This window comes from Neomonachus schauinslandi, chromosome 3 (assembly GCF_002201575.2).
Source record: "Neomonachus schauinslandi chromosome 3, ASM220157v2, whole genome shotgun sequence".
In the NCBI taxonomy this organism is placed as follows: Eukaryota; Metazoa; Chordata; class Mammalia; order Carnivora; family Phocidae; genus Neomonachus; species Neomonachus schauinslandi.
In genome coordinates, this window is record NC_058405.1 from 185,598,381 (window position 1) to 185,609,934 (window position 11,554).

At 63.5% G+C, this 11,554-nt stretch overlaps 1 protein-coding gene across 2 annotated transcripts in view; it reads right to left on the reverse strand.

The window, feature by feature from the left end:
• Nucleotides 1-4,892, reverse strand: part of ECEL1 (endothelin converting enzyme like 1) — a 7,211-nt gene extending 2,319 nt beyond the window's left edge. The window contains exons 1-11 of one of the 2 annotated variants that reach the window (XM_021690351.1): nucleotides 4,107-4,892; nucleotides 3,457-3,525; nucleotides 3,240-3,350; nucleotides 3,068-3,160; nucleotides 2,768-2,892; nucleotides 1,876-2,098; nucleotides 1,296-1,394; nucleotides 985-1,059; nucleotides 687-784; nucleotides 356-414; nucleotides 231-282 (exon numbers count right to left, since the gene is read on the reverse strand). In XM_021690351.1, the coding sequence (XP_021546026.1) occupies nucleotides 231-282; nucleotides 356-414; nucleotides 687-784; nucleotides 985-1,059; nucleotides 1,296-1,394; nucleotides 1,876-2,098; nucleotides 2,768-2,892; nucleotides 3,068-3,160; nucleotides 3,240-3,350; nucleotides 3,457-3,525; nucleotides 4,107-4,892 (1,790 nt within the window). Of the gene's footprint in view, nucleotides 1-230; nucleotides 283-355; nucleotides 415-680; nucleotides 785-984; nucleotides 1,060-1,295; nucleotides 1,395-1,875; nucleotides 2,099-2,767; nucleotides 2,893-3,067; nucleotides 3,161-3,239; nucleotides 3,351-3,456; nucleotides 3,526-4,106 lie in introns of both variants that reach the window. The other variant, XM_021690350.1, reaches the window with a different exon arrangement.
• Nucleotides 4,893-11,554: the final 6,662 nt, after the last annotated feature.

Below are 11,554 nucleotides of genomic sequence, written 5' to 3' on the forward strand. Positions count from 1 at the left end.
AAAGAAAGAAAGAAAGAAAGAAAGAAAGAAAGAAAGAAAGAAAGAAAGAAAGAAAAACCAAACCTACACATTTTTCTAAATAACCAACGCTGAAGACGATGGGGGCCCAGGAACTGTAGCTGCCATGACTGCTGGGCCCAGCCCGGGTCAGGACACTCTGAGCTGCTTTCATGCACCCGGCAGACAAGACGGCAGAGCTGGCTCTGGCTCATGCCAGGTTGGGTACTCACTGTGGAAAGTCAGGGTCATAGAGCGTGGGCTGCAGAATGCCTGCAGGGAACACTACAAAGAGGGCGGGGTCAGCAGGAGACCTGCCCCAGCTCCACCCCGCCCCTTGCGGGACAGGCCCCCTTACCCATCTGGTTCTTGTTGGGTAGATAGTAGGCATTCAGGGCCTGCGGTGGGAGCAGCCACCTGTGGAGGGAGGTGGGGGTCAGCTAGGGAGGCCCCCCCACCTCCCAGCCGGCTCCTCCTTAAGGAGTGGCCCAGCCTGTAGCCATGTCCTGCGCCCCCCCCAGGCTGAGTACCCCCCCCCCCCCCCCCCGCCGTGTCCCCCCCCCCACACCTGCACCAGCATGGCTGTGAGGTGGTCTGACCCAGCAGCCTCCTGGCCTTGGTAAGGAGCCTCTCCCCACAGCACCTCCCTCCCCGACTCCCCCAGCTCTGGGCCAGGCACCCACGTGGACTTGTCCACCTCCTGCCGGATCTTCTTGACTGAGAGCTGGATGCTGAAGCGGATGCTGTTCAAGATGTTCTTGAAATAGGTCTTCTCATGGACCTCAAACTGCACAGGGGATGGGCAGTGCTCAACGGCAGGCGAGGGGTCTGGCCAGACTGGTGTTGTGCAGGCCCCATGTCCTCCCGGGGGCCAACAGCTGAGGGCCATGGCTCCTCCTCTTCGGTGAGGGTGGGCCTCCCTGGGGGTCTTGACCAAGGGACCGAAGCCCAGCCGGTCAGGCAGGGTAGGGCCAGGGGATGACCCACCTCGTACTCCTTGTCCACAGCCTCGGGTTTGAGCAGGAAGTCCGGGTAGCCCACCATCACCATCATGTACTGGAGCTGCGGGCGAGACAGTGGCCAGAGTGGGCCAGGGCCTCGGGAAAGAACCCCCCACCCCCCAAGGGAGAAAGCTCTAGGGCCAGCCCAGAGGTGGGGCTCAAGGACAGGGGAGGCCAGAGCAGGTGATGTGAACCCCACAAGGGGCATCTTGCCTCTTCTGTTACCCCAGCCTGGCACACAGTTGGCACTCAATAAGTGTTTGTGGAACCTACGAATAGGGACAGGGTCCACTTCACCTTGGCCCGAGCAGCTGCCTTGGTCTCAGCATCCATCCAGTCTAACTCCTCCAGGCGCCGGCCCAAGATGTACTTGATGTCTTCCACGAGCTGCTGTACCTGCAGGGCCAGGGGTCGGGGATCAGGGGTCAACCCCGGAGGCCTTGGCTCTGTGCCTCCCCGGCACCTGGCATGAGGGGTACCACTAATTCAGTACCAGTTCCTCGGCCTAAGGTTTGGTGCTGGGCACCGAGGGGAGACCTCGGAGGTGGGGATCCAGGTCCTGCACCCCCAACAAAAAGCTCACAATCTGGAAGCAAACCACCCCCGCAATGATCACGCATTCCCAAGGCCACGCCTACTGAGCATGGCAGAGAAAGCTGGGCAGGAGCCTGAGGGGGAAACCCTCCTGTGGCTGGTAGACCAGGTAGGCTTCCTGGGGGAGGTGGCCTGGTGAGAAGTAGTCTGGAGCCCCAGAGAGGGCTAAGCCCCTGTCTGCAAGGGGATGTGTGGGGCTCCCCATTCTCAGACAGAGGCCATGGGAGGACTCGATGCCCAGCCCAGCACCCGCACCCAACCCCCAAGCCCAGGGCAGCCTGACCTTGGCCTTGCTGGCAGCGGAGAAGTGTTCATGTACAAAGAGGGCTCCAAGTGCCATGCCAAAGTGGCGGTTGGCCTGGCCCAAGCAGACACGGGCCAGCTCCTGTGGCTTGTCACTGCCCTCCATCTCACGGGCCAGCTCATGCAGCGCCTCTCGGAATGGTGGTGACAGGTGCTCACTCAGGACCACCACCACACGCCACACCAGGTAGTTGTGCAGGATCCTGAGCACCAGGTGAGACAGCTGCGTGTCCAGACGGGCTCCCGTGCCAGTGCCAGCCAAGGGTACCACTCCATCCCCCGACAGACCCCCCAGCCTGGGGTTAGACCCACACCCACACGGGACTGAGGGTCATCCCAGATCCGTGGGGGCGGAACCTGGAGTGGCCGGAACCCCAGCAGGGAAAAGGGCTGGGCCCCCACACAGCAGGACACACCTCCGCCCGCCTCCCTCCCCCGCCCCCCACGGAGGGCCAGATGCTAACTTGCTCAAGGAGACTGTCTGCCTCAGGCCGGCCTTGAGAGGCCTCTGCTCCTCCCCAAGGAGGCCAGAGACCAGGGAGGCTCTCCCCTCGGCAACCATGGGGCAGCAGAGCTACAACCACACCTTCCCTTTCTGAAGTCTGGACTCACTCAGCCTCACTATCCCCGGATGAGCAAGCTGCAGCTCAGGCAGCGCACAAGCCCTGCCCAGGGTCCCAGGGAGTAGGCGAGAGCCACGTCTGAGTCTGGGGATCTGGACTCCTGTTCCAGTGCTCTTCACCTGCCTCCCCAGGGTGGCTACAGGACAGGAGTGAAAATGGGAATTCAAAGCTCACCAAGCAGGGGGTGTGGGGTGCAGGGGAGGGGCCCGGAGGGGCAGGTGGGCGGGGCTGGGTGGCTGGCAGTGGTACCTGCGGGGTGTGGAGCGGATGAGCTGGGACACCTGCTGCATGTAGTCTGTGGCCAACAGCACCACCTCCTCATCCTCCGAGAAGTCCTCCTGGAAGATCTGGTCCAGCAGCCACTTCCACTGCAGCTGTCATGGGGAGGGGGACAGTATGGCTGGGCGTGGCAGGGACCACAGAGGACAGGGAAGGAGTCTGGGAGAGGCACAGGAGGACACAGGAACCCATCTACGGCCCTGGGGAAGGGATGGCCCTGGAGCCCCAGGATCGGTGCCCCCTGCCGCGGTCACGGTGGGCTGCACTCACATGGGGGGTGATCTTCTGCAGCTGCCCCAGCGTCACCTTGTTGTACATGGAGCTGACATCTCGCCGGAGGTCATCGTACTCCGACACTGTGATCTGGAGGTAGAGGTGAGTGAGGAGGACCAGCCCTGCCTGGCGGTCCCCTCCCCTCAGTCCGCGGCCGCCCCTGGCTCACATTGGCCAGCCGCTGCTCGAGCTGCAGGATCTCCTGCGCCTTCTGCTCCACAGCATCGACTCCCAACAGGCTGAGCAGGCGCTCCATGAACACCCGGTATGCTGCCAGGATCTGCACCGAGAGGGGACATTTCAAGGGTGGGGGTCAGTGTCAGGCCCTAGTCCATCCCTCCTGGAGCCGCAGGCCTTCCCCGATATCCCACGCTACGACCCCGCACCTTCTCACTCTCCTCATCCTGAGCTAAGTACAGGGTCCTCTCCGGCAGAGTGAGCCCATCCTGGTCAATCTGGGGAGACGGATGGGGTCAGAGGTCAGAGATTAGAGGTCAGCGTGCCAGGTTCCTGCAAACTGACCAGAGGACGGGCCAGATATCCACTGTCACAAGCCCCAGAAGCAGGAAGACCCTACCCCTCCCTCCCTCCAGAGAAGCTGGTAGAAACCCCCACCCCTCACCAGCCTAGCCTGGCGATCCGGGGGGAGGCGGGAGCCCATGCCCCCATCTTTCCTCCTATAAGCCTTCACCTTCCCCACCTATAAAGGGCACTCGCGGGGCCCACCCCGAGAGTTGGGGCCCCTGGCATTCTGGCCCGCCCCAGCCCACTGGCACACCCCTCGTTCCGTGCGCTCACAGCCTGCCACAGGACTGGGAAATTGCGGCTCCCGCGGCTCCACTAAACACCGCAATTACTCGAGGGAAATTACTTGCGCCCTCCTCCCGCGCTATGCTGGTGCGCGCTCCCCTCCCCTCCCTTCCCCTCCCCTTCTGCACCGGTCGCCTTGCGCGGGGACCGCGCGTGCGGGGGCCGTGACGCCCCAGCCCCACCCCCGGGCCCCCGACGGGGTAACTGGGGAGGGGGACGCACTCACGCGGATGACGTAGCGCGAGGAGTTCCTGTCGTCCAGGCTGACGGTGAGCGAGAAGAGCGCGGCGGCGCTGTACACGCCCTGGGCCTTGTACAGCAGCCGGTTGAGGTCCCAGAGCGCCGCGGCCCCGGGGCGCTCGGCGGCGCCGCCCAGGTCCCAGCCCCCGCAGTCCTCGATGACTTCGAGCATGGGCCGCGGCCCGAGCCGCTCGATCTCGCGCATGTCGAGGCACGAGCGGAAGAAGGCGCGCACCTTGCGCTGGGCCGCACCGCCCGGCCCACCCCCGGGCCGCGCCAGCAGGCGCCGCAGGCGCTCCTCGTTCTGCTCGCCGATGGCCGCGATGGTGCCGTAGGTGAGCTTGTCGTCGGGGATGGCGTGGCGCCGCAGCCAGCCACCGCACGCGAAGGAGTAGAAGTCCTGGCACGGGTCTATGCTGGCGTCCAGGTTGGCTGCCAGGAAGCGGGCGGCGCGCGCGAAGGCCTTGCGCTCCGGGCAGCCCTCGGAGCAGGCGCCACCGCCCGCGGCGCCCGGGCCCAAGTACTTGAGCGCCAGCATGGCGGCCAGGATGGCGCAGAGGCCGGCGGCGAACACCAGCCCCGACAGCAGGCACACCTCGCGCCGGTTCCAGCGCGGCAGCCCCGCCCGGGCCCCGGTGGCGCTGCGCCCCGCGCCCAGCGGGAAGCCGGGGGGCAGCGAGGCCCCGCGCGCACCTCCCGTGCCGCACCGGCTCACGTATTTGACCTCCTGGAACTCGTCGTAGTGCGCCGTCATCGAATATGGGGTCTCCATGCTGCCACGGGCACCGCCGCGCAGCCCTGGGCGATCTCAGCTACAGGAGGCGCCGGGCCGCCGGCCTCCTGGCGGGCTTCCGCATGGCTCCCGGGCCGCAGCTGCGGGAAGGGTAGACGCGGGTTCAGAGAGGCACAGGGGCCCGATGGGGCCCACCAGCACGACGAGGAGGGGCGTAGGCCTAGGTCCAGAGGCCGGAGGCCACCCCGTGACTCCAGCAGCGAGCGGGCCCAGGGCCTGGCCTCCCTCAGCCACTCTGAGAATGAGGCCCGGGAAGGCTCAGAGTGGCCGCCAGCTCCCGCACGCACAGTGGCCTCCTCTCTCCCTGCACACAGATGCCTGCCGCAGACTTGCGAGGGCCCTGATATAAAGTAGGGGAGCACCGTGCACGGGGCCTGGCACATAGTAGGCCCTCAATGAAAGACTGTTTCTCCTCCCATTGCCTTTCTCATCTGCGACCTGCTACAGCCACGGCCAGGTGGGGGAGGGGGAAGACAGAGGCTGGAGAAAGGAGGTGCGGTCAAGGGCGAGTCTACGCCGACCCAGAAGCCGCATTGGAATTAGACGCTCAGGAAAGCGGCTAAAGAACCAAACTTTGTCCTCGAGGATGTCCGTAGAGCCACTCCCTGCCCCGTCTTCTATTCAGTGGCCAGAATGCCCACCAGCCCCTTTCCCAAGAGGCGCTCTCCAACCGGCCCGGAATCAGGGAGAAACCCCCGACGGCCCTAAGAACCTGGAACCGGTTCCGTCCCCACCCCCCCGACTCCGTCCCCGCCGTGGGCCGCTCCCGGCTTCAACAGGTTTTCCCCGGAACCCAAACTTGAGCGAAGTTTCACCCCCGGCGCGGAGCGAGCTGGCCCCGTGCGCCCAATGCTCTGGGCGCGGAGCTTCCCGCGCCTCGCCGCGCAGTACGCGGAGCCCGAGAGCTGAGCCCGGGAGTCGCAGCCGCAGCCGGAGCCGGAGCCGCGAGGACGCAGACAAAGCCCGGAGGCTCGGCGCAGCGGCGGCGGCGGCGGCGGATGTGGCTGCGATGGTGGCCGCGGCCGCAGCGGACTCGGATGCCACTTACCCGGCAGGTGCGCGCCCGGGCCGAGCGAACTGAGCGGGTCGAGCCCGGGCCGGAGCCAGAGCTGGAGCGGAGCCGGGCAGGCGGGAGCTCTCTCCGTGCGCCCAACGCCTTCTCTGCCGCCGCGCCGCGCCGCCCGCCGGCCCCGAGGGAGGGGGCGCGCGGGCGGCTCCACCCTCCTCCGCCCGCCCCCCGCGCCCCCTCCTTCTTCCACCCTTCATCCCGGCTACCTGGCAGCTCGGTGGCAGCTCGGGGGCGGGGACGGCGGCTGCGGGACTCGCTCCCGAGGGGCTTGCGCGGGCTCGGGGCTCGGGGATTCCAGGTACAACTGCGTCCCGGGCAGAGTGAGGGCGCCTGCTACTCCCGGGAAGGGGTTCCCCTCTGATCCGGTGCCCCCACTCGGGGCCGCCTACCAGGCCCGCCCGAAAAGGGCTCAAGCGGGAGCTGAGGAGGCGCGTGGATTGTCCCAGGCGAGCCCACAGGACTGGAGCACCGCCCAGGGCTGACTCCCAGCAAGGCCATGGGGTGTGATGAAATAGCGCCTGTGCGCTCCTACCCAGCGCCTGGCACAGAGCAACCTTCAGTAAATGGGCTTCCTGCCCGCCCCTTAGCCCTGCCCCTACCCAGCCCTCCCGCGAGGGCGTTGGGGTTTTGGTTGGCCAGGCAGCCTTCACCCTGGTGGAGGAAGAGCTTCGGAGGCTACTGCAGGAAGGGGGCCTCAGGGCCGAGACTGCACCCCTCCCCCAAACCTCGGCTGGCCTCAGCCCCCACTGCTCCGGAAGCCCCTGGCCAGGAAGAGAGAAAAGGACTAAGGAGTAATGCAAGAGGCCCTCCCCGCTGGGGACCAGAAGGGAGGGAGGGAGGGTGCCCCCCCGCCAGCCCTGCCCTGCAGCCCTAGTCCTCAGACGGAGTGCAGGCCTCAGGCCCCTGCTATATGGACTGGTGGAGGGGACCGGCTAGGTAGGGGGTGGGCGCGGGGATGGGTGTCTCTGAACGTATTCACCCACCACCTTCTTCCCATACAACTTGCTCTTTGAATGTGGGACCTCCCTCCCACATCCGCAGCCCCTGAGGCAGGACCCACTTCTGCTTGGCTCACCACTGTACCCCCACAGGGAACTTGGGGCTTCTGGGACCAATGCTACTGTTTCTGGAGTCTCTGCTCTCTTGGTCTTGCCCTCCCCACCCTCTCTGCTTCCCATGTCCCCAGCAGGGGACCCCACAGGGCACCAGTGCTCCCAGGCCTGCCCGTTCCAGCGTGCCGGACTGGCCTGGACAATAAGACAGCCCAAGACTGCCATGGAGCCCCAGCTCACAGAAACCACAAGGCAAGGGCTCAAAGGCCCCATCACCCTGTCCCCTCCCTGGGGCTTTTCGGCAGCCTGGCTACTGGGCCCCTGGCCCCCTAGGGGCCACCTCTGCCCCCATTCTGCCTCTCCTCAGGTGTCTATCCACCTGCCGGTCTGTTCGCCACCACACTGGATCCTCTCTGCCTCCACCTCCAGCCATTTCAGGGTCCTCCTCTGCCCCACACGTTCTTCGTGGGTCCAATTAATTCCACTGAGGAGAAGGGGAATTATGTAAAATGTGGTGATTCCATAAGGGAGGAGGGGAGGGCAGGGCGGTGGCAAAGTGGCTCTTTGTGCTTTTAATCTGCATTTTTTCCCCTCAACGTTCTGTCTCCAGGAGGATAATTTTCCAGCCTTTTCAGGCCCTGATTGGTATCATTTCTCCAGCAATGACAGCTTTTATTTTCCCTGAAATGAATGCCGTGAAATTTCCAAGAAATATAAAAATGGATATTGTCTCAGGGAGCCGACTCTCTTCCGACAGAAAGGCACAAAGGCAAACATGCTTCCCTGGGGACTCTGCTGTCCCAGCCACTAGGGGGTGGGGGACCCAAGCCCTCAGCCCCTCCTCCCTCCCAGGTCAGCCGCCGGACCCCCTCCTGGCCATCCCTCTCCCATGCTCCCAGCTGTCATCGATCAGGTCTTCTGCCCCCCCACTCTCAGCCAGGCCGCCCTACCTGCCTGCCTCACTCCATCTTGCCTGCTCTGTACAGCACCTCACCCCCCACAGCCAGCCCCAGAGGCTCCCAGGACAACCCCAGTCCTGAGCACGGTGACCAGAGGGGCCTGGGGATTGGGCCCACGAGCACTCAGTCCCAGACCCCCTAGACAGTCCGCCAATAAAGAGTGACCAGGTCCTTTGCTCCTTCCTTCTCAGAAAGAGAAGCTGAGCACAGGTAGGGGAGGACGCCAGGGGGCTGGCCTCCAGCCCCTATGTTCTCTTTGAAGCATCCAGTTCCAGTGCTCCTCCACCCCGCCCCCAATTGTCAAGGTGACCCTCTAACCGAAGAACGAGAGAATGACAGGACTCAGCAGCACCCAGCCAAGCCCTGAGCCAGGCAACTGGAAGCCCAGCTCCAGGGCCGGGGAAGCAGGAGTTGGGGGAGCATCCGTCAGAGCTGCCTTGGAGAGAGAAGGCCTGAGGGGGTGCCAGGAGCAGAGGTGAGGGGTGCGGGTTGGCCACCGAAACCCTCAACTCAGCCTCCTCCCTGACCCCGGGCCAGATCCCAGCCTACCCGTCCCCCTGTCACCAGGTCTGGGTTCAGGGGAGGGGCAAAGAGCAGCCCCACTCGCTGGGACAACAGTTCTCACACCGATGATGACGTGTCCATTGAGCTTTAACCAAGGGAAGTGCTAAATGCTTCCCTCCAAAGCAGGGGACTGCCTACCTGAAGCCAGGCATCTGAGGGTGAGAACCGTTTCTGCACCCCTCTGGCCTGCACATAAGTGGGGACAGGCTGGGCCCCCGTCTGCCTGCCACTCCAGCAGGCAGGCCTAGGAGCCCCACAGCGGCTGAAGGGGGTCCTCATCCCGCCTGTGCTCTGGGATGGAGGCTGGGATGCCCCCCAGGCTCCATCCTACCCAACCAGCTCCCACTCCGCACCACAGTCCGTTCTGCAGTCTTTTCTGTGTCCTGGAAAACACCCCCAACCAGCTTCCTGTCCTCTGCCCAGCCTCCCAGTGCTCATCCCATCTATTATTCACAGCACAAAATGGATTTTTAATTTGAGAAATGAAATGACTCTCCCAAGTGGCCCGGGTGGTGGGGAGAGGGCGGGGGAAGGCCGGAGCCTCTAGCAGCCACCGCGGTGCTGACGCAGACTTTTGTGGGAAAACCGGGTGCCCCCGGCAGGCCTGGGGGGCCCCAAAGGCCCACATACCCCAGCACCCAGCCCATGCCTTCGTCCTGCCCTGTTGCCATGACTAGGTGGTATGAGGAGCTGCCCATCTTTCCTGCCTGAGCTCCCAGTGGCCTATGCACCTGACCAGGCAGGGGGTTAGGGAGGGCTGGACCCTGCACCCCACTTACTTCAGATATTTGGGCCTCCTCGAGGGTGGTGCATCTCCTCTCCAAACTGCCTGGCCCTCACTGAGCTGGACTCAAGAACCTCCCCTGGGCAGACCCCTCTCTGAGCTCCTCTGCTAGCTCCCAACACCATGGTGTGCTCGCTCCCACCTGGACCACTGCCCCAGCCTCCCCACTGGCCCCAGGCTCCTGGCACCCCTCCTCACCTCTCGTGATAGAACCCCCACACCTAGTGTGCCCATGAGGCAACGACCTCTTCCCACCCTTCTCTGCCCTTCCTGCTCTGTCTCCCCACCTCCTACCTCTCTCTTCTTCTGGTCACTCTGATCTAGTTTCATTTCCCAGAACTTCGCTGCCTCTCATGCACCTCAGGGCCTTAGCACTTGCTGTTCTGCTGCTGCTGAAGCATCCTTCTCCCATCACCTCTTAGACTGGCCAATTGCCACTCATCCTCCTTGGGATGTCAGCCTCTCTTGTCTGGTCAGGTGCCCTGATGGGCGGGGGGCCTGCCCCCCTGAGCCCCGACCATACTGCCTGCATCTTACTCTGCTGTGGAGCCCAGAGCCCAGCACAGATGGCACAGCTGGTAGAAATGGAAAGATCTCACACAGCTGTGGTCAGCTCACAGGATCCCTCCTCCCCCCACCAAGCCTCACAACAGGCACAGCGCCCCCCGCCCCCAAACCTGCCCAGGCTCTCAGATCCTACACACACTTCTCCTTGGCCCCGGGACCCATCAGATGACCAGAGGGGGCCGTTCCTCCCCTGCTATGGTCCCCTCATTTCTATTCTCCTACCGTGTGGTAGGCTTCCATCCCGCTGCGCACAGACTCCTCTCAGGTCACCTACCAACCTCCGGCTCAGTTTTTTATTTCAAGATTTTATTTATTTATTTGAGAGAGAGAGAGACACAGTGAGAGAGGGAACACAAGCAGGGGGAGTGGGAAAGGGAGAAGCAAGCTTCCCACTGAGCAGGGTAGCCCGACGCGGGGCTAGATCCCAGGACCCTGGGATCATGACCTGAGCCGAAGGCAGACGCTTAATGACTGAGCCACCCAGGCACCCCTCAGTTTTTTATTTCATACAAGAAATATATAAACATTCTTGTTTTAGGAGACTGCGATTACACAAGTAGGTGGAAGGCAAATGTGAAGCCCTCCTTCACACGTGTTCCCCTCCCAGGCCTCCCCACGGGAAAGATAAGCTCTATGAGCACTTCAGCGGGAGCCTCCAGGCCCAGGCAGACATCACTCAATTTTTTTAAATCAATGGGACATCACAAGATGTGTGGTTTATTTTTTTTTTAACATTTTATCCCTTTATTTGATAGAGAGAGAGAATGAGCAGGGGGGAGGGGGAGAGGGAGAAGCAGACTCCCCGCTGAGCAAGGAGCCTGATGCGGGGCTCAATCCCAGGACCCTGAGATGATGACCTGAGCCGAAGACAGATGCTTAATGAACTGAGCCACCCAGGTGCCCCAAGATGTGTGGCTTAGTGCCCTGTACCCATGGGCCCACAGCAGCATTTCCCGCACAGACGTCCTCCCTGCCTCTCCCCCCTCCCTCCCGGCCCACCCTGCCCAGCCTTCCCTGGTTCCAGATGCTCTCCATCCCCCGGAGGCTGTACCTGGCTGGTGGCTCCCAGGCCCTCGGACCGCCCCTGCCAACCCCAGAGGCTCACTGCGCTGCACACCCAGCTCACCTCTACCTTCCCACCTCTTGCTCATTGTCTGCATCAGGGCCCAGTCCGGCGTCTCTTACTTCCTCATCTCCTTCCCATCCATCCTGTCTCCGTTCTGGCCCTTAGTTCGTCCTTCCTTGCTGGAGGAAGGTGGTGTCTTCCTTCCTTCTGCTTGCTCACCTGGGTGCTGCTGCATCCTGCCCATTCCCGCCCCACACCCTCTGTGACCCCTCGTCGTGGCTTCCTGGGGCCTCCTCAGTCTGGCCTCAGACCCCCTTCCAGCCTCCTGGATCATGCTCCCCTAAACGTCCCTCCTCTTCAAGGGGACAGGACCCCTGTCTCTGTGCCTTTGTTCTAGCCATCCCCTCAGCCCAAGAGCCTCATCCCCAGCCCTCCAGTCCTTCTCTTGTTCCCTCTCAGCTTCCGCGGTGTCCTCAAAGTCCCCCTGGCTGGGCAGGTCCCTACCCGAGGGAGTCTGCCTGAGGGCCTCCCCTTGCAGGAGAGATTTGTGCCCCTCTGTGCCCAGCCTGGAACCCAGTGC